This window comes from Pleuronectes platessa, chromosome 10 (assembly GCF_947347685.1).
Source record: "Pleuronectes platessa chromosome 10, fPlePla1.1, whole genome shotgun sequence".
NCBI classification, from domain to species: domain Eukaryota; kingdom Metazoa; phylum Chordata; class Actinopteri; order Pleuronectiformes; family Pleuronectidae; genus Pleuronectes; species Pleuronectes platessa.
Window position 1 is genome coordinate 11,035,366 of NC_070635.1, and position 27,872 is coordinate 11,063,237.

General features: G+C 44.4%; 2 protein-coding genes across 6 annotated transcripts; one reads left to right on the top strand and one right to left on the bottom strand.

Moving 5' to 3' along the window:
- Positions 1–3,552: 3,552 nt before the first annotated feature.
- Positions 3,553–17,181, bottom strand: adar (adenosine deaminase RNA specific). 3 transcript variants are annotated; one of them, XM_053431979.1, is made up of 16 exons: positions 17,038–17,181; positions 12,177–13,833; positions 11,305–11,633; positions 10,708–10,903; positions 10,263–10,465; positions 9,385–9,520; positions 9,007–9,239; positions 8,420–8,576; positions 7,857–8,025; positions 7,563–7,656; positions 7,319–7,435; positions 7,000–7,127; positions 6,725–6,907; positions 6,488–6,600; positions 5,905–6,032; positions 3,553–5,759 (listed from the first exon to the last, which is right to left on the bottom strand). In XM_053431979.1, the coding sequence occupies exons 2-16, from the start codon at positions 13,701–13,703 to the stop codon at positions 5,423–5,425; spliced, it is 4,050 nt and encodes a 1,349-aa protein (XP_053287954.1). In that variant the 5' UTR covers positions 13,704–13,833; positions 17,038–17,181; the 3' UTR covers positions 3,553–5,422. The 3 variants fall into 3 exon arrangements, with proteins under 3 accessions (XP_053287954.1, XP_053287955.1, XP_053287953.1); XM_053431980.1 differs by lacking the exon at positions 17,038–17,181 and adding an exon at positions 15,618–15,956; XM_053431978.1 differs by lacking the exon at positions 17,038–17,181 and adding an exon at positions 15,488–15,956.
- On the top strand, positions 15,709–26,830 carry LOC128449025 (neuronal acetylcholine receptor subunit alpha-7). Of its 3 annotated transcripts, XM_053431981.1 has the most exons (12): positions 15,709–17,229; positions 18,042–18,181; positions 18,528–18,590; positions 20,341–20,480; positions 21,457–21,501; positions 21,941–22,050; positions 22,146–22,225; positions 22,467–22,634; positions 23,066–23,260; positions 23,685–23,771; positions 23,854–23,963; positions 24,540–26,830. In XM_053431981.1, exons 3-12 carry the CDS (start codon positions 18,539–18,541, stop codon positions 25,446–25,448), a joined length of 1,896 nt encoding a protein of 631 aa, XP_053287956.1. In that variant the 5' UTR covers positions 15,709–17,229; positions 18,042–18,181; positions 18,528–18,538; the 3' UTR covers positions 25,449–26,830. The 3 variants fall into 3 exon arrangements, with proteins under 3 accessions (XP_053287956.1, XP_053287958.1, XP_053287957.1); XM_053431983.1 differs by having other exon boundaries at positions 18,042–18,590; positions 21,944–22,050; XM_053431982.1 differs by having other exon boundaries at positions 15,709–16,126; positions 18,042–18,590.
- Positions 26,831–27,872: the final 1,042 nt, after the last annotated feature.

Genomic DNA, 27,872 nt, shown 5'->3' on the forward strand with positions numbered 1-27,872 from the left:
GCATGTAAATGAATGGTACTTACCAAAGCTACTCAACTGAAATTGTTATTTTTATTTTTTTTATAAAGAGTCCTGCAACATTAGACACACTCTCAAGTCCGGTGAGAATTGTGTAACAAGATGGCGGTGGAAGCGAAAGTCAGAGAGCTGGAGAGGGGAGTTTGGATTTTACTTAAAGAAACCATTATGGCTGAATCCTTCTCTGATGTGGACAATGGCGATGAACGTTTGACTTCTATGGCTGCCGCTACGTCCTTGAGCCCGAGGACAAAGAGCTCCTACAGATTGAAAAGCGAATGAGTACAGAGAGATGACAAAGGCACTTTAAGTGGACATTTCATGGACCGTTGCAGTCTCCCCATAATATTAAGTTGTAGGCACCGCTGAGTTCTATCTGACACATTTTCAAAAGTTTTGGGAATTATCGTACATTTACACATTTATGAAGATAAGGCCCAGGTTGAAAAAGACCTGAATCCCTCTTTAAACACCTCTATTCAAATTCTTTCGGCGTCTCTTGGTCCAGCTCTGTTGGAACAGCCTCGGACCTGATTTCCATTCTGATGTTGATCAGTTTGCAAAAGAGGTTTGATATTCTCTTCTCCATCCCAGATTTTTTTTACCCTTGCGGATTTTCCCCATGATTGTAATCGACATCATTTTCAAAAAGAAATTTGGTAAACCTTTAAACCTTTTCTGCTTATTGATTTGTCAGTTTTCTGCTGCAAAAGAACACTGGTCTGCAGACTAACGTATTCCTCACAATGAATCTGACAGGAGAGAGAACACATGGGAAGGAGAAATGTTGAATTAAAAAAAATAAAAATCGAATAAAGCTCCCTGGGCAGAAGTTACAGTTCAAGCTTGGCATGAAATCCCCCCTCGCATCTCTAATTGGTCAATTGTTCCTTCAGCCAGTAGAAACCAGCATTAATGAGCTTAACGCCAGGTCTTTCTGAATCCCTGAACAATATGAGGTGAAGGCAGCATCGCAGATATCTTGTACATTACCCCTCATTCCCCAATCTGGATCCTGCCACAGATCCACTGCACAAACCAGCTGGTGTTCTCCTCCACGTTCCTCTCTACTGTTGCCATTAAGTAGGGAACAAGGCAGTGTCACTACTATCTTCATCTGCTCCCTCATAGTTCTGAGCAGCAGAGTCCCATTTAGGTCAGGTAGCAGGGACTTGAGGCCTTCAGCCTTTTGACGAGAAGGAACGCAGCCGCTAACGCTACGTGTCATTCGGGATTGAAGAGGCAAATGACTGCGAGAGTGCTCAGCTGCCTCCATTCTTACTCTTCGAGGTGTTGAAGGAGTTCAGGAGCTAACTGCATTTAGCCTGAGCTTAGCCTAACCCTCTTCTTCCTGAGTCAGCTGCCTCTGGTCGCTCAGCTCTGAAAGGTTGCCATTTTCCTGCCGGACGCTTCCTGTCTACGAGCAAACGCATTCCCGAGTGTTGCGCTCAAATAGCCGCTTTCAGAAGGGAAATTATACTATTAACAGAACAAAATGGGAGATCAAATGATTGGTTTGGATGATGTGATGCAGTAGCCCTCACAGTACCACACTTCTCCAGGTCCCCTCTTCAGTTTGCTGATGCAAGATGAAGTGAGTGAGGCTCCGTCCCTCATTCCAAACCTTTGATTTCCATTACACATTAGTAATTGACTCCACAGGTTCTCAGAGCCTTGTGTTTTTCTAGTTCTCAGTCCTTCTTCTCGCCACTGAGCCGACATGTATTCCCCTCTTCCCCTCTCTCATTTATTGCCATTGGAGAGCAGCAAATGGATTGTTTAAGCCATTGAGTCTGGACTAATATTTCACTCTGTGCAGCCCTGTTCCCTCCAGCGTGCTTTATTCTCCTCTCCCTCCATCATCAGTCGCAGCCTCCCACCAGTATGAATCTCACTCGATCGATCGAGATCCTGATGGAAACGGGCACAAACAGCACAAACAGGCCTTCACATTTAAATGCAAGATTTTGTAACAAATTCTTGCTCACGAGGTCATTAGGAGGTGATTGATATTACAGCCAAGAGCTAAATAATTTGATCTTAAATTAATTGAGGTGTTTTGTTTTAGCCATTGTTGGTTTTAGCTTTTTGTTGTTGTTGTTTTCCTCTGTTCTGCTGCTTCCTCCACTGAAACAGACCAGGTAGGGAGCACTAACAATAAAACTCTTCATGAGGCACTACACTGATTGGCTGGCAATATTACTGCCATCATCCTCTCTCCCCTGACAGAAACAAATGCTGCTGCTGCTCCGCGGAGGAAGACTCGGCCTATAACGCTACACCGAGCTGATTCAGAATTAGAAACCGAATATCACTACCTGCTCCCGGTGAGACGTCACATGGAGCCGTGCTCTAAATGGCTTGTTCAGTGTTAAACTGTCACATTAAGACGCTGCTGGAGCAGTGTGGAGCATCAGTGGTAGCATAGGTTTACAACACATAACTAAGATCATTCTGACTTCCACATGATTATTTAGATCCTCACTAATGGATGTTTTGTGTTTCACTCACGTATCATTACTGCCCTATTAATCTGTTGCTCCTTCTTTAATGTTTTATTAGGTAAATGCACTTTAACTAGTTTGCATGAGATTGAATTTAAAGCTGCAGATAGTTGTGCTTTGTGCAATGACAATTAAGTTGAATCAATTCCACTTAACTCATTGTAATTGTGACTCTAACCCTCTAATAAACATCCTAAAGCTTAAATTAGCAACTTGAAGATCTAAATGTCAGATGAACGTATAAGAGCTGGAACATAGTCAAACTAATACATTACATTACATGTCATTTAGCTGACGCTTTTGTCCAAAGCGACTTACATATTTAGTACACTCAACATTTATGAGGGGCCACTTAGGGGTTCAGTATCTTGCCAAGGAAGAGTGGGGTTTGAACCGGCAGCCCGCTCTACCCCCTTGGCCACACCACCGCCCCTAGTACCCATACCAAGTGAAAATGAAAACAAAATCAATTCTAAGCTTGTAGACTCATATAAGAAGATGGTTTAGAGATAAAGTGTCAGTGCTGCACAGATCAACACTCTTTTTTTATCTTCAATCCACCATGAATACCAGCTCACCTGGGCCTTATTTCATGAAGGCTTTCTCCACATGCACACAGCCCCAGGCCTTTAAGGTGAGGACATGTTTCCATCTGCTGATTACTTTGCAGCATTACAATCGGCTCTGCAGCCATTAGGAGACACTCTCCACCCTGAGCAGAGGAAAGGAGCCCCTCCTCTAAGATCAGGATCATCGACTTACTTGCAAGTTCAGCCTAGGAAATATCTCACCTGTCAACGTTTCCACTTAATTGTAATCCCAAAGATTTAAAGTGGATTAAGAGTCAGGAGCAGAGGTGTTGCTCTGCATTTTCTGTCCTCTTAGAAACAATTGAACAGCTGCTCCAACACCATAAATATTGAGAATCGCCTCAGAGATTCCCCACATCATTCAGACGATGCACCTTCGGGTGATGCAACTTCTCCTCTTGGTATAGACAGGTGAGAAATATAAAACATCACTCCACACAAACTTTTGAAACTTTATTGGTAAAAAATGGCATAATCCATTAAAACACCAGGAAAACTATAGAAAACTATTTCTGATGATTTACAAAATATATACATGAAACCTATACATATACACACACACACATATTTATATATTTATATATAACCTTATACTGAAATAGTGGGGATCAAAAGTCTGAGTCCAATACTGAAAGCTGCACATTTCCTTTTCTTTTTAAAACTTCTTATTAAAATAAGGTACACCTTTGAGGAAATGTAACCAGTAATTACTAACTTATGGAACTCAAAAGACTGCAATAAATGTCTGAACAAAACAAAACAAATACTAATAAAAAAAAGGAAAGGTGACTTAAAACCGTTTAAAATAAGATGAAATATCAAGCAAAATAATGTGCTCATGCATCAATGCTCAACAAAATGGAGCATTGACCTGCATGGCTTCCTCTCCAGACCTCAAACACAACTTCAACCTGAGACTCAGGCTTTTGCACCCCACTTCACATCTGTGTGTCCATGTATTTGTATATACTTGATGTATATATTGCATCATCCAAGTACATGAAACCGAAACAAGGGGAAAAAAAAGAAACTACACATTCTCCTTAAACAAGCTGTCCTCACCTAGTGCTACTAGGTGAGACAACAACTGGACATGTGAGAGAACCTGGATGTCTTTTTGTATATTGAGCTGTGAAAAAAAACAAAAACATGCAGGCTGGCTGCATGCAGGACAGGAGAGACTCGCTCCCATGACCAGTTATTGATTATCTTATTGGTTAAACATGGAGATATACTCTAAAACAGACCAACAAGCAATAAGGAAACAGAAAGGTTGTACTTCTTTGAGTTCTTGACATCAGTAATTCTATATAAAAGCACAAAAGCACGGAGGAACTTGTGGGACTGATCAGAGGGCCACACTTACCTACACTGTGCTAATGGAAACCATGGCAACACTATGTGCAGGGATGGTGTACAATGAATGAATCTTACAGCTGGTGTTACTCAGAAAAGGGCCGGATGGACGTCTTATGAGTTTGAGGAGCTGAAGCGTTTGTCACTGATCAGAGTACGTGTGTTTATTGATGGCCTTATGTACGGTGAACGTGCTGAATTTACAATTTAAGCTGGGACTGTACCGAGCAGGTACTGATTTCCAGATTCACCACATTGAGTCAATCGGGATGACCGGAAAAAATATCAGAAAAAACCTCCTTGTTGTTTCTGCTTTTTGTCATATAGCAGCTGCATAAGTTTCCATGAAGTAGAACACAGGGAGCAGAGAAAAAATAATAATCACTTCATGACATTTGAACGCCAACTTCACTTAACAATTGCAAACACTGCGACAAAGCAGGCTTGAGATCGATTGAACGCGGCTACTCAAGCTCTCAAGGAAAAATAAAAGATGCATTTGCCAAAAGAAGCTGAATTATGTCAATGGTCAAAAAACCGAGTGAAGCACTATTATCACAAAGAGCAGTTGAAATTACACTCTGGAAAAAAGGATCGAGACACAAGCAGCAATCATCTTGAGAGCAAACAGCTCAGCTTTGTAGCAGTGTTTGTCAGGTTAATGTATCGACTTCAAACCAATTTCTTTTGTATGTAGTGTTTATATATTTTTTGTTTACCCTCTGAATCTCTTTCTAAGCTCTGTGTGTGAACTCTGACCACAGTCACCCAGCAGGCTTTGCCCTGGTCATTCACACGGTTCCTTCGCATCGCTCCTCCTCAGCAGCCGTTAACCATGTCCCATCAGAAGATACGGTTCTGTCCACTTGCTACACAGAGTTTGATTGTCCTTTTCTTCCCCCCCTTCACGTCTGCCCCTGTCTGGTGTTTTTTCCCCTCCTCCACGTTATATACTCACTTAGTAATGCACTGTTCTACGCCTTCTTGCTCTAACGCTGCTCCATTTCTACTGTTGCCGTATCCAGAGGGCAAACTTGCTCCGTTTCTCCGAAGTCCCTCTAAGACCTCGAAGCTCTTCTCTTCCAGCGGTTTGCTGATCCAGGCACCGTAACCGTGGACGCCGAGACCTTCAAAGAACTGATGCTTTGCCAATTGGAAGGACATGGCCGCCATCTTGGCGTGGGAATAAGACGGAAGAGCGAGGAGGTCTGTGCGGCCGCACCGCTGACACAGAGACCGGAATACGAAGAACAAGTTGGACTTGGACACACGGGAAATGCTGTGCTTGTTCCTGCAGGGGAGAGACATTAGGACTCTTCAGTTTAGTGTGCATACAAAAAGAGAGAAATCCTTACAGATCTCACTCACTGTTTTGGTTTATTAAATAGCAGAGCAGTTAACATAAGCAGGTGATAGCCACAGTGTTTCCTACGTACCCATCCAGTTTGCCTTTGGTCCCGTCCAGCACCTCTACACTGTGCTGGTCTTGAAAGCTCCAGTTCACACTGGACTCTTTGGTCTTTCCTGTGTGACGTGTGGAGTCGTACACACTCACCCTGCCCACCTAAAGTCCACCCGGGTGGTGTTGGAGGAGGGGAGAGGAGATAGAAGAGCATATTTAGTTAAATCAGGCTCATTAAGCCCTTCAGTGTGAATCAGTAATTCCAAACAGAGCGTGTAAAATTAGTTGTGTAATTCATGTGTCAGCGCGATGCCTTCGTCACCGAATGTCGTTTAAGGACCTTAGCTAGAAAACAATTTCCCTGGGGTTTAACTGAAATTTTAAAAAGGGGAAAAACAATAAAAAAATATCTCTGTTGTTTCTCAGTTTTGCTCGGTGATGCAATAGACACCGACAGTACCAGCGTTCTGCCAAATGATAAATGAGTCACAAGTTAAGAGGAGAAATGCAGGAACAGTTGTAAAGGCACAAACAGAAATGTCTGTTTATAGTGAGCATGATCTGAATATTCCCCATTAATGCCCACATGTGAAATTACCAAACATTTTTGTGGTTACCTCTGGGTGGTTGAGCACGAATGGAGAAGGAAGACTCTCCACAAACGCTTCACTGTCCCTCGCCATTCGACAGCAGACAGCACGTGTCAGGTGACCGTGGCTGTACAGATAACCTAACAGATCCAAATGACAACAGCCGGAACATAAAACGGGGAATCATCTTATTTCGCTGAAGTTAAATCTCATATTTATCACATTATCTGGCAACAACCATGACAGTGCAGCTGCATGTTTTACCAAGTGTGATGGACTTTAGGTAGATGGGATGCATGAAATGGGTGAGCAGCGCCCCCTGCAGGCCCAGCACGTTCCAGCGCAGGATCTTATCACTGCAACTCATGGTCCGCAGCCTCTCTCCGTGCTGGATGCCGTCCCAGGTCGGCACGATGGCACTCGACTCCACTGGGATGGTGCCCTCACCTGAGACAAAACAATTGCAAAGGTCACAGCTCCTACTTGTGGTGAGGAATCATTTGCTTCTATTAAGTTTTACATAATATCTCATCGCTCACCGTTCTCCACTTTGGTGCGGAGCTTGCCCTGCTTTGTATTCTCAAACAGAGGCTGGTGGCCATCAACGTCATCGCCGGACTCACTGCAGGACTTATCAAACAGAGCCCCATCCCCACACGGTGCTGTGCTATGATTAAATGAAAAAGAAGAAACATAAGATATTGACACGACACATACCAAAATGACTTGCTCTTAAAGGAAAGAGGACTAACGAACGTTTGATCCATACAAGAAACATGATGAATGAACAGGATGGGATGAAGCACGAGAGACTTCGAGGAAGTGAACAAGGAGAAAGAAAACATCCGAGTCTCCCACCTGATGTAAAGGTGAAAGGTGATGTCAGCTTTGATCCGCAGTTTGTCTGACTCTGCCATCTCAAATATACTGTCTTCTGCGCCGTCGTAGTGCTTCAGCAGCTCGCTGTACAGAAACCTGAGAGGAAGTGAGACGGAAAATTAGACTAATAAATAATGTCCCGCAGACTGGGGCTGGAAAAAGAGCGGAGGTAATTTTAGAAGTGGGAGAGAAACATTGATGAAGGAGCTAAATCTATTTCTACCTAAGAAATCCCCTTCTGGAAATAATTTCTGCGTGGCAGTCATTCACTGTCTCCCCTTTAAGGCTCAGCTCCTCCCCTTTAACGCAGCGATTTCCTGCCAAAACAAAGAAAAAGAAATTTAAAGAAACCAAGAGACATGCTCAGTGTCAAAGATCACAACAACCAGCAGGATCCTACAGGGACCTAGTTCTGTTAAAACCTTCGGACACTACATGACCAAAAACCAACACATCCTCTTCTGTTGCTGCACAATCCTGTAAACTCCCCGTTTCTACATGAAGATGAGAGATATACCAGTTCCCAGGCTGACAACAGTCCCCAGGCCCTCCCCCTTCCTCATGACGATGGTGGCCAGAATCTTGCGTCCCAGAAGGCTGTGCTGGATACGTGTCGTCAAGGCGTTGAAGCGCTGGTGACTCAACATCGCTATCTGGTCGTGCAGAGTGCTGCCACTCACTGGAAGCTAGAGAGAGCGATGTTTACAGGAGAAAGGAAATACTGATTAGTATTGGCATTATTAGAAGTGTGGCATATATGACAGGAGACTTTGCAAAGTCAAAACAAACAGAGAAAATTTCATTTATATAAATGTTCTATCAAGCAGCAAAGGCGTTGAGTTTGGGTTTACAGGTCAGTATTAGTATTGCAGTATATTGTTGGTGAAACAGTTTTGGTTATGTGACGTTGGTCAGTCAATGACAAACAGGCGTCTATCCTAGTTCAGGTGAGAGTCATGAAGTAATCATAACCTCTGTTATTCCTCTGCTATTTCTCTCATTTCATTATGTTCTTCCTTGATCCCTTGTTCAGCCTGATGGTATCATAGACAGTGTTAAACCAGTGAAAGGTCAGCTCACCTCGGCCGGGATAAGCTCCCCAGTGCGGGCTGCCCTCTCAGCTTCTCCAATCAGAACCCGGAGAGCGGCGTCTGCTGCTTCCTGTTTTCCCTGTTTCTTGTTTGACGCACAGACTGGAGGAAACCACCGTCCGCCGAGCTTAGCCTGGTAGGTGAACCTGAGCAGGAGGGCCAGAGAGGACGGTTATCAGAGGAGGACTTTAAATCACTTTAAGACCTAAGTTGACAAATATCAATTTGAGTATTTTCCTCAGCATGTTAAGTGTTTTTATAACGAGGTTCCAAAGAAACAGGAAAGAGGAATGTTCCATAACTCCACCTTTCTTTGAAACCCAGCTTCAGAACAGGTTTTAATGTGTGATTAATGTTGTATATTTCACATTTGTAGTATTTGCTTTCTCCGTCTTTTAAACCTATGTTAAGTGTCTGTGAGGATTTGTTAAAAGTGTTTTATACAAATAATTGTATTATGTCTACAGGATAAGATTTCTAAAGCACATGGTAACCTTGTTCAGAAGGAACATGGTAATTTCTTCTCCAGTGTGTCCTATAAATGTGTGTTTCTGTCATCATGAATCCAACACCTACTTAGGTTCATGTGCTGGCCCAGACTGGCCCACGAGCCGGATCTCGGCAGCAAAGCCCCGGGCTCTGGCGTACTCCAGAAGACCTGACACTGCATTGTTGTTCAGGTGGTTGATGAGGTCCCCCACCCCTGCCTCATGAGCTGCTCGCAACTCATCTACAGTCAGAGGCGGCAGAGAGGGACACGTGGTCACAGCACTGTCACTATCACTGGAAGAGCCTAGGGGCAACTGAGGCTGGAAAAGGGAAGGAAAGGAAAGGAGATGTAAATGTTATTGAGCAAAGGGAGCAAAATGGAGATACAAAAGTGAAAAGATCTGTTGTTTCATTCCACTCAGTTTGAGGATATGCAAAAAGTGAGTAACTCTAGTCACTCCTCACCTTGCTGAGCTGCAATCTCCCGTCAGCCATTAATTCCTTGACGGCCCCCTCTGCTGCCAGCTGGCGGGCTGCCTTCTTACTTGGAGCGGAGGACTCTGCAAACAAGTTCTCTCCGACCTTTACTCTGTACATGAACCTGAACGCAGGATGAAGAAGGACAAAAGGGAGGAAAAAGAGAAAGGGAGAAAGTTATTTTTGGTCTGGAACAGAGATCAGCGATAATGCAATGGTTTTCTATGTTACTATTCCAGACATCAGCAGATTTGTGAGGGTCACAGTAACTCGAGTGAATGGTGTATAAACTCAGACACATACAGTATTTATGTAAAGCTGGTTTGTATTGAATTTCTGAGCCAGCTGCCAAAAGATGAATTATAGACAGAAAGATTAGAAAGAGATGGTCTTGTGTCTGTGTCAGCTGACCACAGCACTGAGGACAGAAATAGCAGATCATCTTCTTCCCCCGGGGAGGAAGGGTATGACCACAGAGAAACTCAATCTACAGTGGAAAGCAAAAGTAAGAGATCCATGTGGACCTATCAGCATTTATTTTTAAATATATTTCTCATCAAATACAGATAGCTCTTCATGTAAGTTACAATAACAAACAAACACAATCTAGTTTAACTTATAACACCAGATCATTGTATTGTCCATGTACATGCAGAGCACATCAATAACATATATGGTGTAGGTTGGGAAAGTGTGTGAATGTTAAACAGGTCTGTTTAATTGTTCCAATGTGTTTGTCTTCACTGATCAGATCAAGATGCAGAAAACCAGGTTATTCCAATGGGTACACAAACGTATTCTTGCCACTCTCACAACACGCAGGGCAACAAAAGGACAGATTCAGAGGGAGGGGAAGGAGCCAGTACCGTGGGTCATGTGGCGGGCCTGCCTGCCCGGTGATGATGAATTCGATGGGGTTGCCGCTGCGCTGGCTGTACTCCATCAGGACGGACACTGGATTTTTCCCACCAGGCAGAGAGCGGGACAGCGGCTGGCGAGGTCCCTCCGACATCTCTACCCCTTCCACATTATTGGGCCCAAAGATTTCACCCATGGTTTCAACTGTCACCTGGAAAAAAGCCACAAAAATACAAAATAGTATTCATTGAAGCTCATTTTCTTTGGCATTATCTAAAACCAAATCATCCATTCATGGAACCAACTTTACTAGGGCTGTGCAAGTATTCACAGAAGAAAATTACAAATCTACAGCATATTGGTGAACAAAATAAATATAGGGGTGAAACAATTAAAGTTCCAAAAGGTTTTCGATCGAAATATGAAGCTGAAAACTAGGTTACAACAACTTACGGTGGTTTCAGGTTGTATGTCCATGATTTTGATTGTGGTTTCAACATTTCCATTGTCCCCTGTGGTCGCCCCTTCCTGCATCTCTGCGTAGAGAATGCGCAGAGTGGCCGCAGCGGCGTCCTTTTTGGCAACCTTCTTACTGGAAGCTTCTGCGACGGGAAACAAGCGCCCATTGAGCATCACCTGCATACGGAATCTGACAAAGGGAGAGAAAACATTCCTGATCCGGACCTGACTGTGTCACACAAAAAGCAAACTTTCATTGTTGATTGGCAGCATCTTGCGTCCCCACTAAGGCAGATTTATTTCTCACAAAATTATAAAATCAATAGGTTTGTCTAAGGGTGCTTTGAAAAAGACTTACTGAATGCGTTTCATATAAAGAACCAACAATTAGCTCCATTATGTGGATGATTTATGGAGGAGACATTTCTGTGACCAGGTTCTGATTTAATGAATTAAACTGATATAATAACATTGACAGAGACACTATCTTGACCGTGGATCACGCAATGTCTGATAAGATCCCTTTAATATCTGCTCTCTGTATAATTTCTAACTTTGTAGCTGGAACATACCGGCAATGATGTCACTAACCTTGGGTCGTGGGAGGGTCCCGACTGGTCAAGGAGCAGGAACTCACAGTTCTGGCCCAGATACTGGGCATACTCCATGAGGCCGCTTACTGGGTTCTTCAGCCTCACTTCCTGTAGCTTGGCCCACAGGTTCTGCGGAGGCGGGGCAGCTAGCGAGACGGCAATAGTTCCCACAATATTGGATTTGTCTCCCGCCAGTTTTCCGGCATCCGTTTCCCTGCGAATAGCATTGAGGAATTCTGGGATATCGTCGTTGGCCCACTGTCCTTCGTTGGCCTCTTTGGCTTTACAGGGGCTAAACGAGGGGGGCCGGAGGGAGGAGTCGGACTTCTGAGGGAAAAGCAAAGAAGAGGAATGATTAATATCATTGGACTAGAACTCTAAGGCTGGTAACCTCAGCTAACTACATCTAGGAATGTTTTAAATTTCTCATGAATACACTGAGGCTGAATTTCAGTTTATTACACATCAGCTGCAGCTTTTATACCCTTTGATAAATGATGTTGTTGCCAGTGCTGAGGTGAACGTGTCCATGTTTCATTTCCCTGAATTCCTCACTTGAAGTGTATGTGAAGGCCTCGAGCCGTATGTGTGTGTGTGTTTACCCGTTTATGTTTTATAGTTTTTCCCATATTGCAGCCAAGTTCGGTCAATAGAAGCTGTATAGCATTGTTCATGCAGAGGTAGAGCTGACCCCAACAGTAATAAGATGGTTCACCTATTTCAGAGATTTACTTTCATTGCCATATTTCAACATTTTCGGAACATGGTTTATTTTGTTGCCAAGTTAGATTTAAAGTATCTTTCTATATTCATAAGAAAGTCGTCACTAAGGATAACAGGAATTTCACCTACTGCTTCATTGTGACTTACCTCCGAAATCCAATCCTCTGGAAGTGAAAGTTTTTCGAGGCCCGGTATTGGTGGTGTTGCTGATGGATGGAAGATGGATCCTGAGCCCTCCTCCATCGGAGCCCCCTTAGCTGCGGTGCTCTTTGCAGCTTTGATGCTCCTCTCCATTCTCTCCCTGCGGTGGGTGGAGAGCTCCCAGGTGGGAGGGTTGACTTCACCATTCTTAACGACTTCGCCTTGCTTCTCCAGAGCATAAAGTGTGGACTGAATGGCATTCCTTAAACCCAGATTTTTGCCTATGACAAGAGCGGTTGCCTCCCCTGACTCCAGCAGGTAACGCAGTACTAGGTCCTTCTGTTCTGTCATTGTGGGAAGCTGCAGTTCCTGATCAGGGGAGGTGGTGCTGCCCCAATGTGGTTTCTCTGTGTGCTGACCTTTTCCTGATGACCTGGATCCTTCAAAGTCCGATGACTCTGAGGAAGAGCAGAGCGTAGAACTGGATTCTGAGTCAGAGTCCTCTCCCTTGGGTTGCTCTAAACGGACGCACAGATTGGATAGAGGAGTATATACTTCAGCGTTTTGATCTTCAGTGCAATTGAGAGGTTCTCTGTAAAGACTCCACCCAGGAGGGAGAAGTCCTTGCTTAGAGGCTATCTGTAAGCGTTCCAACGAGTACAGGGCCCTGTTCACTATCTTTTTGGGCAGACGCAGCTTTCTGGCTAACACTTTTGCAGGGACGCTGTCAGTTGGATTCAAAGCAGCCAAAGCCTTGTGTACCTGGTCCTGGATGGCAGGAGTGAGAGTGATGTTAATCTTACTGGAGCTTGAAGCTGCTGAGCTGCTGGATTCAGAATGTCTATCAGAGCTGTCTCCTCTGCTGGTCCATTCTTGATGAAGAGACAAACTATCAAAATTGTCACACAGAGAGTCTGTTTGTGCCCACCATTGTCTGTTGGAGTGCTGGTTGTGTTTTTTACCTTGCAACTGGGTTTGATTCAGGTGTCGAGGGCCTTGCTGGGGTCCAAAACGGGGTGAGTATTCAAAGCTTTGCTCTTGGCTATACCCCCCTCTACCCCTAGGGCTGCTGTTGGGGTTTAGAAATCTACTGTATCCTGACTGGGGCTGATATGAGGAACTGGGCGGTCTGCCTGGTACCACTCCACCTCCTCGCAGACTGGTTCTGAACTGTGGAGCCTCGGAGCGTTGACCTCTCAGGAACTCTGACTGTTGTTGCTTAAATGAATTTGGAACAGGACAGGGAAAGTGGTTCTGATAGTATGAATTGTTAGGGGTCACGGGTTTGGGGGGTCCTTTATAGTGGCTTGGTTCGGGTGGGGCAGAGGGAATGAAAGAGGGAGCTTGGGGATGTGTGGATACCAAAGGAGGGGGAGGGCTGTTGTAGTAACTTGAATACGGGCTCAGCTGCGGGTCAGCTCTGGGAAAGAAGGAAGATGGGCCAGGCCTGTTTTGATTCTCCCTGGCCTGGAAGTGGGGTAGTGGATATCGGTGGTAGTTTTCTTTGGAAGGCCCTCCTCTACCTCTGCTCATAGCGCAGGGGGTGAGCGTGAAGGGGGCCGGTGCAGCGGGCTGCGCAGCCTCTGTATGAGTGTGTGTCCAGCGGCAAAAAGAGCAGGCGCTGGTGGAAAGTCAGGGCAGGCCGGTAGCACATAGAGAGCACCTGAAATACAAACAAAAGGACAAGATCAGGAGCATATACAGAAATAAGAAAACGTGACATAAATGAATGCTAAAAACAGCCAGGGGGGAAAGGGAAAGTAACATTTCAGCCACCAACATGAGTACAGGCCCTCCTGGTAAATGTACAACTTGTTAACGTCACTGAATCTAGACCAGCTCCAAGGACACAGTTTTTAACCTCCTTCTACAGCTTTCATCTTCCTGAAGTGCAGTGTATAGAAGGGGGAAAAACAAAAATATCAGGGTATTATGGAAAAAAAGAGGATTACATGCAGAGGCTAAGCTATGACATCTACCAACGGTGTCAACGTGGTAATGTATCTTCAGATTATATCCCAGCCAGTCTACAAGGATACTGCAGGGTGACATACTGTCTCTTCCAGTCACAATGAAACTTAATCCCAGGGTAAAAGGAGGGTGATTAATAATTCAGACACTCTTCCTTCTTGTGACTATCCCGTTTTATTTCTGGCCTTACAAATTATGGCTCGATCTGGATCCATGTTCTCCTCAAAAAGAACAGTTCCAAGGACACAAGAACATCACTACATATCAGTGATGTGCTGAGGAACAGAAAACCAGGCCAGAAAAACATATATTATATTAATAGTTGCCATTATACTTCTGACATAATGAGTTATGCCAGAGCTACGTTAATTTTATCCTCCAAAAATGCACACAGCTTCAACAAAAAGTATTCATCAAGTAGAAGTGTACTGCAGATCCAGCAAAACAAGATAGTTCAGAGTTCAAATATCTTCCTATGGTACAACAAACATTGATTCAGCATCAAGTGTCATATCTAACAACCATCAGTAATGTCTATATCAGTGAGAGCCACAACAAGGAGACATCCATACTGAGTCAGGTTTCACCTCCTCCGGCCCTGTCAGCATCACTGGCCTGTCCCACAGCGCCGAGCAGGCCTAACGCTGCTGCCTTAATGAGAACACAGTGTTGGTTCATCATGGTAATCCGGGCCGACGCGGCCACTGGCCCTGGAGGCTAAACGGGGCTGGAGCTGACTCATCTTGACCCTGATGTGAGGCAGCAGTTGACAGCCAAAAAAACAACTCTGGTGTTTTTCTAGAATCTCCTCTTATTATGCTCCTCGCTGGTTTCGAGCCCGGGCAGAGGCATGGGGGGAAAAAAAACACTTGACATCTGATGAATAGACAGTTGTGCTGACATGTCAAGAAACTGCTAGCATAGTTTGATGTGTCCCCGTTCTCCCTCTTCACTGAGATCATCGTATCATTGACTTATTTAGATACATGATAAATACCATCAATCAATGAAATTGTATTTGATTAGAAAATATTCACAAATCACAATTTGTTTCATAGAGCTATAACAAAGTGGGACATCATCTGTCCCTAAGCATCAACAAGACTGAGGAGAAACTACGACTATAAAAACTTTCACAGGGTAAAAACACAGGGAAACCTCAGAGAGAGAGAGACGTGTGAGGGATCCCTCTCCCAGGATGGACAGAAGTGCAATAGATGCCACATGTAATGGAGAACATCAGAAAATGCATACATACACGATGCACATATTCAATTGTCAATTTAATACACAAGACAAACTGGTGGCACAGGGCCCAGTGGGCTCAGGGGGCAGTTTGGTCTCACCTAGAGGAGTTCAAACCAGTGGCAGACGTGTGCGGTCCTGCAGCCTCCCAACAATCAGATGACTCAAACAGAACAACAGCAACACACAAAGCGCGAGTCACAAATGAAGCGTGAAACGTGGGCACAGAACCTCTGGTAGATTAGAAATCACAACACGGTCCCTCAGCAGACTGTACTGGGCTGCTTCTTCCGCATCGAGTGAGTCAGGTCCTGTCCGCAGCTTCCACCGTGTAAACAACACAGACCTCCAACACTCTGTGCCGTTATATACAGACGCGTTGCTCGACTGTTGCACCAGGTTGAGGGGAAACTCTCTGATCGGATGGCGTAAGAAAAATAGAAAGGAAATAGGTTCCCAAATGAGACATGTTGACTTTCGTTTCCCTTTCTGAAAAAATGGATAGGTTTCTATTCAGGGTCACGTGACCCAGAGGCGCACGCTGACAACCGGATATGGACACGGCCAGAGACACATGGAGGAGTGTCTAGAAAGTATTAAAAGTCAAAGTCTGCTCTAGATCGCTCCAATGGCGGTCGTTTGTTTTCCCTGCGCGCAACAATCGATGCGGCCGCGTTACAGCGGAGCTACAAGGACACAATCCAAACACAGCAGAGGAGACATCACCTCACTCGGATCAGGTTGTCACCTTAAAACGGAGGGATACAAATATCAGAGCAAGGAGTCCAGATCCTGTAACGAGGTTGCACTGTGATGGGAGGGATTCATGGATAACACGAGAGTACTACAGGGTGCATCCAGCACAAAGGCAGCACGGACACTTGTGCTTAAACTTATCTTGCAGCGTTGAGATGTTCACCCATTAAATCCAAAGGGAGGGCCACAGTGGAGTCAAAGGTTATTTCCCACCATGTATGTGTTCAGCAGATATCCCAGTGATTTATGGATTGGTGCGTTAAAGTCAATGGCATCTGTGTTCAATGTGGGTTTAGCTTCAAATGCGAAACAAAGTAATCTGCACTACGATATAGTGAACACTCCATATTTAAATAGAAACAGGAAGTGTGGGAATAGTTCCAAAACGCATGCCGTTATAAAAGTTGCACAGAAAACATCACTGGGACCATCTGATAACACGATGATGATACGTGGGTAACTGAGGCTTTTAATACATTGATCGTTGGAGTTATTAGACTAAAAAACAACGGATACTCTCTATTAATCGCTTCTTTTTTTTTTTAAAGGTGTAAGAATAGTTGGTTTAGTGCGATCCAGAGCTGAGCATGAATCTCTGACGTCCTGATTTGTGTTTTGAGGAAACGTTCAGCTGTGTTTTACAACGAGTTCCAGGAGCTCGACGTGTTTAACCGTCTGTTCGGGTAAAGGCTCCGGGGAGAGGACACGATGAGCGGCTGAGCCTCGTCCCTCCACCCGCAGCTAACGGTAGCCGAGCAGCTAGCTCCGCACTGGCGCTGCACCATTTCCAACTGCAGCGCAGCCACAGCGATAGCACACACATAAACACACACTGCCCCGCACGCACACACCTCCACAGGCCGCGTACAGAGAAGACACAGGCTCAATACCTTACCTTCACTTGCAGGTTTCCCTCTTCATTGGCTCTGGGTGGTGGAAAATGTGAGTGTGTGTTCGTGTGAGTGTTTTTTAAACGCGGTGATAGAGGAACAATCAGGCAGCGTTGCGAGGAGATGTGACGTAGAAAGCCGGCGACCGACACAAACAGAAACATGGCGCTTGCGATTGACGTCACCCCAGCGGCAAGGTTCGGCTACTTTTTTTAAATTCCTAGCGAAGTATTCATAGGAGGAACTTGTATTTTCTACTTAAGAATAACAGTGTGTTCTATGCTGCTTTTGATACATATTTCAGAGAAAACCATTTTATTTTCTACTTTACTAACTATATTTGACAGCCTTACTTAAAAGTTACTTTTGTATTTTAGATACTGGATGATTTAACATGCTTTAAAAACCTATTGTTAGAGAATAACCCAGTAGATTCCAGCCTTGGCTTCTGACGCATTACAAGAATCACAGTGTGGGACACATTTAATTTAATATAATTCTGATCAACTAGCAGAAGGAGTAAGGGTCACTCATCACTCAATAAGCAAATCAAACCTCCGGCCTCCTGAACTGTCATTAGTATCAATATCTGAACTGTAATAAGTTCTCATCTTGTTCTCTCACTCAAAGTCATGACATAAGTTCTATAAAAAAATCACCAGTTTCAGAAATGGGTTAAAATGATAACTATAAAAAATAATTAAAGCGAGACACAGTCTGTTTATAGAATTAGGCACATAATTAAATGGTGTGTAGTGCATATGAGCTTTTAGGAGCTCTAAAAAGAGACGTTTTGCACTTGACCAACATATCCTGTGGGTGTCAGCCTTACACCGTGAATATGCTGATGTCAAAAGTGACCAGTTATGAAGCAGCTGTTGATGGTGAAACGGGACAGACGGTCATAATTCTGAAAAGCTGGAATTTCAGAATGTTTCAACTGATTCAAAAGGTGTCCTTTTAGGTCAAAGACAAATGCTTCATTTCCTGCCCCTGTCTCTTTTCAAAGCTTCGACTCAAAGACCACCGATTGCTTGCAACTCTAATCATATTACCTGGATGGAGTCACTACAGATACAAAGCCCCTCTTGAAATCATGACGATGAACTCATAAAGAACAGCGGATAAGTCCAGGATGAAATGATAAAGGTGACTGACACGTGATGACAGATTGCAGGAACGGAGGAGCAGAGCAGCATGAAGGTTGTGTTTGAGCTGTGGGTCGAGGTTTGCCTGGTTTTCAAGCTGATTCTCTGACACAGTATCTAGCTCCTCCGAGGAACATTTGTTTCACTGCGTTTCTCACCCACCCCGTCTCTCCTCCTGCTCCCTCTCCCTTTCTCCTCATCTCTCCGCTCTGCCACTCCTGGAATCACACTCTCTGCACTTCTTCCCCCGAACCCCTCTTCTCTTATCTCCATCCCTCTCTCCCTCTCTCTCTCGTCTCTTCTCTCCTGTGTTTTCGTCTTCTCCCACTCTATCGCTGTGAACACAGATGCATGCAGCATGTGGCAGGCTGTGGCGCTGTGGCAGCTGATGCTCGTGACTCTTCTTCGGGGTGAGTGACTTTCACTGGTGCATGCGTTCGAACAAGTGTGTGTGTGTGTGTGTGTGTGTGTGTTTCCTATGTGCTCTGTTTACACTACATGTGCTCTTTAACGGCTGTGTCGCTGAGCGCTGGGACAACTGGGAGCACAGCAGCTCACCGAGAGTCTGTGGGTGTGCAGGGAGAGAAAAAAATAGATTAATTTTTATGATGAGCAAGCAACTGTATGAAATGAATCGTCTTTACTGCAGATTACAGAGCCGAGCTGTGAGTTTTTATGTTATGGATAGATGGATAGAGGAGAGAGAGAGTGAGAGCGATAGAGAGAGAAAGGAGCAGAGAGGGAAGTAAATAAAGAAAGAAAGATGGAGAAAGACAGAGGAATAGATAGATAGATAGATGGATAAATATATAAAGAAATAAGAAAGAAAGATATAGATAGATAGATAGATAAATAGAGAAAGAAGCAGAGAGGGAAGTAAAGAAATAAATAAATAAAGATGAGTGAGGCAGAGGAATAGATAGGTAGGAAGGATAGATAGATAGATGGATAAATATATAAAGAAAAAAGAAAGAAAGATATAGGTAGATAGATAGATATAGATAGATAGATAGATAGATAGAAACGGAAGCAGAGAGGGAAGTAAATAAATAAAGATGAGAGAGACAGAGGAATAGATAGATAAAGATAAAGAAATAAAGTTATAGAGACAGATAAATGGATAGATGGATAGATGGATAGATAAATGGAAGAGAGGGGTGATGATACTGAGGCTATCTGTGTGTTTGATTTACTGTCGTTGGACATTATGGATACTATAGGGACCTTTCATTTGATTAATAGTCATCTGTGTAGTCGTATCGATTAATTATGGTCTAGTTAGTGAATATAGATCTTTACACAACAAACACATTCCTCATGTATCATTTACTCCTTCACTGGTTTCAGTTGGTGCCAATATAAAATACTATGGAGATATTTTAGTTGCGTTGTAGTTACCCCCCCAAGAAAAAATAAACTATGTCAATGTGCCTGTCGCATCCACCAATGATAGCTCCCCTACCTCATCACAGCGTTTGGCTGGTGGTGAAGGAATCAAGAATGAATCAAAGCTCGTGGCGCAGCTTCGGGGGCCAAGAGGAGAGAAAGTTCCCCCCCCTCTCATCGTCGTGAGTGCTGCGTCTGTCTGTGCGGGGTGTTTCCATGTTAAATGGCCCCACTATTTCCTGCATGGGATGAAAGTGACATGTTTACAGTGGTGGAGAGACTCGGACTGTCTGCGGGTGATCAGTCAGAGACGTAATTGATTAGGAGGTGCGCATTTGTTCTCCTCCCCCCCTCCACATCTGCTGCCCTCTCTCTCTTTCTTCCTGATAACTCTCTGTTCTCGTGCAGCTTTTCAGTTCATTATCCTCCTTTAAAATCCTTTGTCCTCAACTCTGCAATTTATCTTTGTCCCTCTTCATCATTAGAATATTACCACCAGTTACATTTGCAAAAGCCTCTCCTCCATTCTATCTCCATCCCCTCTTCCTTCTTCTTCTCTTTCATGATAACCCCCCTCTCCCCCCCCCCCCTTTAACCCTCGGTGTAATCACAATGGTTTTCTGCTATTCCGCTGCCTTCGGTGCTTCCTTGACATCTTCCCCGACAAACTCTGAGCTACCTCTTACTCTTTCTCATTCTACTATGTTATTGTCCCATTCTCCACTCTCCACTCCCCCCCCCCCCCCCCTCCCCTCCTATCCATTCACTCTGCAGTATCAGTGCAGGGTCCTCACCAGCGCTTTCTGCTCAGAGAGCTACTGAGGGACTACAACCCCATGGAGAGGCCGGTGGCCAACGACTCGCAGGCCCTCACTGTTCAGTTCTCCTTTACTCTGATGCAAGTCATGGATGTGGTACGCATGGCACATAACTGCAGTGTTACAGACACTCAAACAACAAATACACACCCAAACACTATTAAAGGAAAGGTTTGCATTTTTCAACTTAACCCTCATGCCCACATGTACATTTTAAGATTGTGAATATTCCTCTTCTCCTTATTGGCTTTGAAAAGATCAATCTATCCATTATCTATACTGCTTATCCTTTCACGGTCATGGGGGGGTCAGCTGGAGCCAATCCCAGCTGAGATCAGGGCGAGAGACAGGGCGCACACTTCACAGGTCACCAGCACATTACTGACACAATCATTCACTCTCAAATTCACACCTACAGACAAATTAGAGTCTCCAATTAACCTAATCCCAATCTGCAAAGAAAACCGTATGTGAGGCCACAGTGCTAACCACTGTGTTGCCCGCTGTTAGAAGATCCTCTACCTAATGCAGTTGCAATGTTAAAATATAACCCGGTACTTTGATGTGGCTGAATTAACCGTGATCGGTGGAAATTTGTCAAATCAAACTCTATCTCCCTAAAGTTCCAAGTGCTTCTTGCCCAAAGTCAGCGGGGATTGACTCCAGCCCCCTCATGACCCTCTGAGGATAAGTGCATGATAAAGGTAATAGATTAAAGCTTGAAGTGATTTTTGCCGGGTTTCCATGCCACAGGGTTTTCTTGCTGAGCTGCACTGTATAGGGGTAATAACACAAAAAGGGGATGTCATATAAAATGCACCATAACCAGATTTTCAGACTAGCTTATGACTGGGTTGTACACAGAACAGGACAGTGGACATCGTCCCTATTACTCACATTGAATCACATTAGAAAGGAATCGCATAAGGATCTCTAGAATGGGCATGAAGAACAACTGTAGTGATTAAAAACGGACTAAATGTACACATAGGCTTGAGAAATAGTTTTTTAATTTATAAAACTATAGCCTCTTCTTAAAAATGTTTATTTCCTTTGCTTTGTGTTATGCAAGGATGAAAAGAACCAGATCCTCACCACAAACGCTTGGCTGCAGATGGTGAGTACAGCGAAAAAACATGAATCATGTGATATTGATCTGTTTAGTGAAAATCTTTTTGCCTGCCCCCTCGTCCCTGGAAGGAACAGATGCACAGTATCATCCCAGATGTTGGTTTGGTTTCAGTGTCATGATATTTGAAGAGTTATGCATTCAGTCTTGTTTCCGAGGCCGATGTGACCAAAATACAAATTTCAAATCATTTCGTGCCATTATTTTTATACTTTTGGTCAATCGAATAGAAAAAAAAATTGTTTAAAGGATAAAAAGGAGGAAACTGTAGAAAGAGGAAGAGACAAAGGATTTCTCTCAGGGACACTCAGACAAGCGTCAAAGAGCTGTGCACACAATAAACCAAAGCAAGAGGTGTATTTTGTGTGTATTTACCTGAGTGGTTCTAGTTCTTGTGTAAAACCATTGCTGTGTTTGTGTCTCCCAGCAGTGGTACGACCACTACCTCCAGTGGAACCAGTCAGAGTATCCCGGGGTAAAGAACCTCCGTTTCACATCCGATCAGATCTGGACACCTGACATTCTGCTTTACAACAGGTACTGTAAGTGACACACACACACACACACACACACACACACAGAGTCGTGTCTGCTGAGCTCTGACTCATATTATCTCCGTTTCCGTCCTTCAGTGCTCATGATAAGTTTGACGCCACCTTTAAAACCAACGTGCTGGTGAACTCCAGTGGCTTCTGTGAGTACCTGCCTCCAGGTGAGTTTCTATTCTGCAGCTCAAAGACAATCTACGTCTCCAGTCAGACTGTGCATGCGATCCTCAGACTGCAGCAAATGAATACAAAGAATCTTTATTGCGGTCACATCTTTTCTCCTTCGCTTACTTCTCGCTGGCTGCACCAAACATTTTTAATTAATTTCCCCCTCCTTGTTTACTCATCTTGAATACTTACCGCCATTTCCCCTTTGAGCTTTTTTTCCCTCCTGTTTGTTCCAAGGAATATTTATCAGCACATGCAAAGTGGACGTGAGATGGTTTCCGTTTGACATCCAGCGCTGTGAGCTGAAGTTTGGCTCCTGGACGTTTGACGGCTGGCTGCTGGACATCCAGATGAAGGAGGCAGATGTTTCAGGATACCAGCGCAACGGAGAGTGGGACCTAGTGGGTGAGACGCGCTGTGGCAAACTGTTGCTTAGTAACTCGACTTACATTACTGCCATACAGTTCTGTGACTGTAAAAGATTTGTAAAGGGTTAAAGATGAATTAGGTTTATATTTATAGAAAATGAAAGTCCAGCAGGAGAAGTCAGAGTTTCTCTAATAAACCTTCGACTAAATAAAAATTCAATTCTCTTGAATGATTGAATGTGATCTCAGGCATAACATAATTCCTGCAGAATCAGTCCTTGATTTTAATAAGTTGGATCCTTTTCTTTACCTCAGTTCAATGACCTCTTTTTATGAGGCGGTTGCGGCAGAATACGCTTCGTTAGTTATACATCAAGATTAGTCATATGTGGTTTTCTTGCTTTCTCAGCCCTCAGTTATGTTTTCGGAGTTATATTGTATCATATCTGCTTCTCCCTGTCCTTCCAGAGGTCCCAGGGGATCGACATGAGGTTTTCTATGACTGCTGTGCAGAGCCCTACCCAGACGTGACCTTCGTGGTGACACTACGAAGGAGGACCTTGTTTTACGCTCTCAACCTCCTCCTCCCGTGTGTGCTCCTCTCCTCCATGACCTTGGTCTCCTTCCTGCTGCCTGCAAACTCCGGGGAGAAGATCAGCCTCGGTGAGGAAGAACACGAGGCGTTTAGAGAGGAAGAGCAGCGATGACAACAAAAAAATGGCAAACAAGAGATTCATCTGCTGAGACGAAATATATTGTTTTCTTGTTCAAGTTTTGGATTAGTTCACTGTCCTATTTTTCTCTCTTACAATCTCTCTCCTTTAACATTACTAGAAAACTTTCTATCAGTTCCACAGAACATTTGTATGATGTCGGGGGGGCGAGAGTGAAAAGACGCTGAGACAGAGAAAGAGTCAAAGATGGAAAATGTTGGAGGGAAGATGAGAGAGTAAAATTAAATGGGTTTTCCTGGGAGTTTCAGAGAGACATATGATTGTGGTGATTTTTCCACTTCTACACTCTTCAAGTTTCTTCTCTTCCTTTTTCTTTGCAACCCCCGACTCCTGGCGTCCTGCTCTGCCTGCAGGAATCACGGTCCTGCTCTCGCTGACTGTCTTCATGCTGATGGTTGCAGAGATCATGCCCGCCACCTCAGATTCTGTTCCACTGATAGGTCTGTGTTTTCTCCTCTATGCACACGTGCACCTGTGGTTGGTTGTTCTTCTCCCTTGTGAGTGAAATGTGCTCTGTCCCAGGTCAGTACTTTGCCAGCACCATGGTGATTGTTGGGATGTCTGTAGTAGCCACAGTCATGGTCCTCCAGTTCCATCACCACAGCCCAAACAGTGGACAAATGCCGCGCTGGGTGAGTTAAAATGAAGATGTGTCAACAAATGTTATTCATGGAGCAATTATGGAACAAAAAATAAATTCCAATGTACTGAACGATCCCAAAAATATGATTTAATGAAATAATATGGTAAAATGGTAATTGTACGTTTTTAATTTTAAATGGGCATCCTTGTCGTTAAATGGTCGCATCAGTATACTACTACTACGACAACTACTACTACTACTATTACTACTACTACTACTAATAATAATAATACTAATATTACACGTTGCCTATATAACACATTTCTAAACAGAGCTACAAGGTTCTTTACAAGTTGAAAAAGAAAAAATGTAATCAAACCATAGGAAACAATTGAAAGAAATTTGTAACCACACAGCTTTAGAGCACAATTCAAGCAAATCCAGAACAGGCCTTGAAAGTCAACAATAAATTCCTAAAAATCTATTTTGAAACATACACAGGAGTTAATGGGGAGAGGCGAAAATTGGTGTAATATTCTCCTTTTGTGCGTTTCGGACCATCTGTAATTCATGTAAGCTCTGCTAGCCGAGGCAGGTGAAAGTATGTGTCCCTGTTTCTGTTCAGGTGCACTTGGTTCTGCTGCAGTGGGTTCCTTGGTTCCTGCGGATGAAGCGTCCGGGCGAGGGAGTGGACCCCACTCTCCCCAGCAGCCAGGCAGACCATCAGGGCAAGACCCTGTCCTCTCCTACCACCACCGCCACCACCACCACCATCCCCACCCCAGTGCCCTCCAACCTCCCACAGACCCTCAACTCCCTGCAGGCCAGCCTCGCCCAGCTCACCCACCCTCTGTCACACCCACTACCCCACAGGCCCAACTCGCAGGTTCTCATCCTCCCTTACCCCAACCACAGAGACACCAGCCCGAATCCACAAGGCCAGCCTAACGGTCATCTGCCATACATTGGGTTCCAGACCTTCCAGACCACTGTGGAAGTGGAGCCTGTTCAGTGGAGCAGAAGCGCCATTCACGGGAGGGCTAACGGTGGACTGGGTGGACTGGGTGGACTAGGTGGAGGAGATGGAGAGGGAGCAGCAGCAGCAGCAGCAGCAGGAGGAGAACCAGCTGGAGATACACCAGTCAACTACCACCTTGCATCCTCCCAGTTCCCTCCTCAGGAAACTGCGTTGTCAACAGAGCCCGACCCTTCAACAACATCTCCTGGACCTTGCGGTTCAGAGGCTGTGGCTGGAGCAGGGAGATCGGAGGCCATGAACACCCACGGCAGCCTGGTCCAGTCAGCAGCCGTGGACAACCAGATGCAGGCTCTCCTGGTGGAGGTGCAGTTCCTGGTGGAACGTGTCCGGGAGCAGGACCGGCAGCTGAGCTTGGCGGAGCAGTGGCAGTTTGCCGCCGCCGTCATCGACCGCCTGTGCCTCGTTGGATTCAGCGTTTTCAACATCATCTGTACCATCGCGATTCTCATGGCTGCACCCAACTTTGGAGAAGCACTGTCAAAAGACTTCATCTGAGAGGCAGAAGAGAACTGAGAGAGACGGGGACAATAAAGGAAAATACAGATATGGATTTGTTGGAAGCACAATAGCTGTCACTGGGACATAAAACCGCAAATAGTGCTCGATCAGTGAGCTGGAACGGACTGTGGCACATGAGGTTTCTTTTCTTCTGTTTCTATCATTGTGGAGTATTTCCATTTACTGTTAACAAATGTCTTTCATTTCATTTTTCCTTGGATGCCTCATTGATTTTTTAAATCATGGCCAAACAGACAGAATCCTCAGCTAAATCTTTGACTGAATAATAAATAAAGAGAATGAGGATCCTAAAGGAAAGCATGACTGTATTCGATTTCTAAAGAGATGCACCATGAAGCTGCTCAGCAGACACACTTTACTCTCATGTGCTGCATGTAAAATGTTTTTTAAACTGCTTTTACACTCAACACTTTCCCGGTTTCATTAAAACTGACTGGGCTTGCTGATCTTGAATTGATTGTAAACGAGGGAGCTTTCTGACCACGACACAAAGCGATTTCTCTGTGTTGTCCTGTTTGTCCTCAAGGATTTGTGTTTTAATTAAATTTCAGTTTAATTTGTTTTCTCAATTGAACGCCCCCCAATCATCGTGATCAGTATTTTTCTACATGTTTAGAAATTCCAGAAATTGAAAACCAAAAAATGTATCTTCATGAAGCCTGAAAATCAATGTAATTGAATGAGATCGTTTTCTGCATTACCTGCAACAATCATGTTGACTTTATTTTATGCTGCAGGGCTTACTATGTAACACACAATTGATCTATCCCTAGAAAAGTAGCCTGCATACAGCCGAGGGGATCTTTATTATCAATAGTTGGCCTTCTATGAAACAACACTGTGTAATTGCAATATCTGAAAAGATATTTCTGCGTTTCTGAAAAATACTAGTGAGCAAACCATAGCTATAAGAAATCCTTTCTTTCAAAGCTGCAGTTTGTATTCATAATGCATGGATGAGGGTCAGGCTGCAGAGAAAAGAAAATTATCGCGGTTGTCAGTTTTACAAGATTCCTTTTTCAAATGGCTTTTTATCTTACGAACACACACATTCACTTTTCCATACACACACTGTATTCAGAGGAATATAATCAGTGTGACCCCAGCTTTGAATGAAAACCATGGCATCCATTGTGCAGAGGTGTTAGACAGTTGAAGGCCAAAAAGTTGTCTCGGACCGGGTTGTAAAAAATATGGAATAAACTGACCTTCTTTTTTTTTTTACTCTCTAGACGGATTTTCTATTCCCTGCGGGTCACCTCGGCCTCGATCGAAGATTTAGAAAAGGAGGCAGATACAGAGGGCAGGAGGAGGATAGAAAAACCAGCCAGGGAGAGGGAAAGAAAGATGGAAGCAATAAGGAGGGCAGAAAGGGAAGGAGGGGAGATTGAGATGGAGGGGAAAGTCTGCAGAGGCACAGAGATGCAGAGTGAAGGCGAGCGAAGAAAGAATGAGGTGCTTGCATGGTTGGGAGAAATGTGCTGAGGAAGCCAATACGGACCAATAACGTTTTTTAACTGATTGCTCATTAATGAAAGAGGGAGAGGGGTAAGGAGCCCCCCCCTCCACCTCCTCCCCTCCTCCTCCTCTGGGATGCTGCCGCTTCTAAACCATACTGAGAGGCGGCTGCATATATATTTAGTGTATTGGCCGAGGGTGTCGGATTTCAGCAAATATTCCCATGTGAAATGGATGACGCGGAAATGATGCAAACACTTTATGATGATTGAATTTGGGTAATTGGTGTCTTGGCATGGCTGTACTCAAACCTCCAGCCCTGAAGCTATTAATCTGGTTTTTAAACTTTTCCACTGTAGGCGCAGTATGTGCCAGGGTAGATCACCACTGGAGCACTCCACCGTGCGTTTCAGAGTCATACCGAGCTGCCCTCCGTCTGTGTAACTGTCGGGGCTGCTGAGAGATGCAATACAGCACAGGTCATAAATCTGAGACTCTCTCCTCCTCCTGGATCGGACTCGTCAACCTGCTCTGTGTCGACTCCCTTCAGAGGAGAAGCAAAAAACAAAATCATGCGAAACAGAGCAGGAGAGTGGGACACAGATTGTGTGTCTTCGGTGTCAGGGGGTTCACCGCAATTTGTGGCTGCAGTTGTCGCATAAATGTGCACACACGGAAAACAAACCCACTCTCACATCAAGTGGTACAGTACAAACCCTGCTGCAGATCCAATGCAGTGACCAGCACATTCTCCCGAGACTCCCAGTTCCAGCACACACATTTCACCAATCACTTTAACTGCAGCACCGTCAGCTCTGTATAGTCTTATCTCATGCAGAAAACCATGGGGTTTATAGGAGGAGCGAGGGGAGGAGTACCTGAAATAATATGCTGCGTTGAATGATTTTATTCAATTAAAAATGTACTACAAAACATTCTTTA

What these genes read in the sequence shown, in the direction of transcription:
- adar (XM_053431979.1), bottom strand. Translation starts at nt 13,703, where the DNA reads ATGAGCAGAGGTAGAGGAGGGCCTTCCAAAGAAAACTACCACCGATAT. An exon ending in GGCCCGCCACATGACCCACG is followed by an intron (nt 9,521 to 10,262) that starts GTACTGGCTCCT and finishes TCCTGCGTTCAG; the next exon opens with GTTCATGTACAGAGTAAAGG. An exon ending in CCGCACCAAAGTGGAGAACG is followed by an intron (nt 6,908 to 6,999) that starts GTGAGCGATGAG and finishes GTTTTGTCTCAG; the next exon opens with GTGAGGGCACCATCCCAGTG.
- LOC128449025 (XM_053431981.1), top strand. Translation starts at nt 18,539, where the DNA reads ATGTGGCAGGCTGTGGCGCTGTGGCAGCTGATGCTCGTGACTCTTCTT. An exon ending in GACATTCTGCTTTACAACAG is followed by an intron (nt 22,051 to 22,145) that starts GTACTGTAAGTG and finishes TCCGTCCTTCAG; the next exon opens with TGCTCATGATAAGTTTGACG. An exon ending in CGGAGAGTGGGACCTAGTGG is followed by an intron (nt 22,635 to 23,065) that starts GTGAGACGCGCT and finishes CTGTCCTTCCAG; the next exon opens with AGGTCCCAGGGGATCGACAT.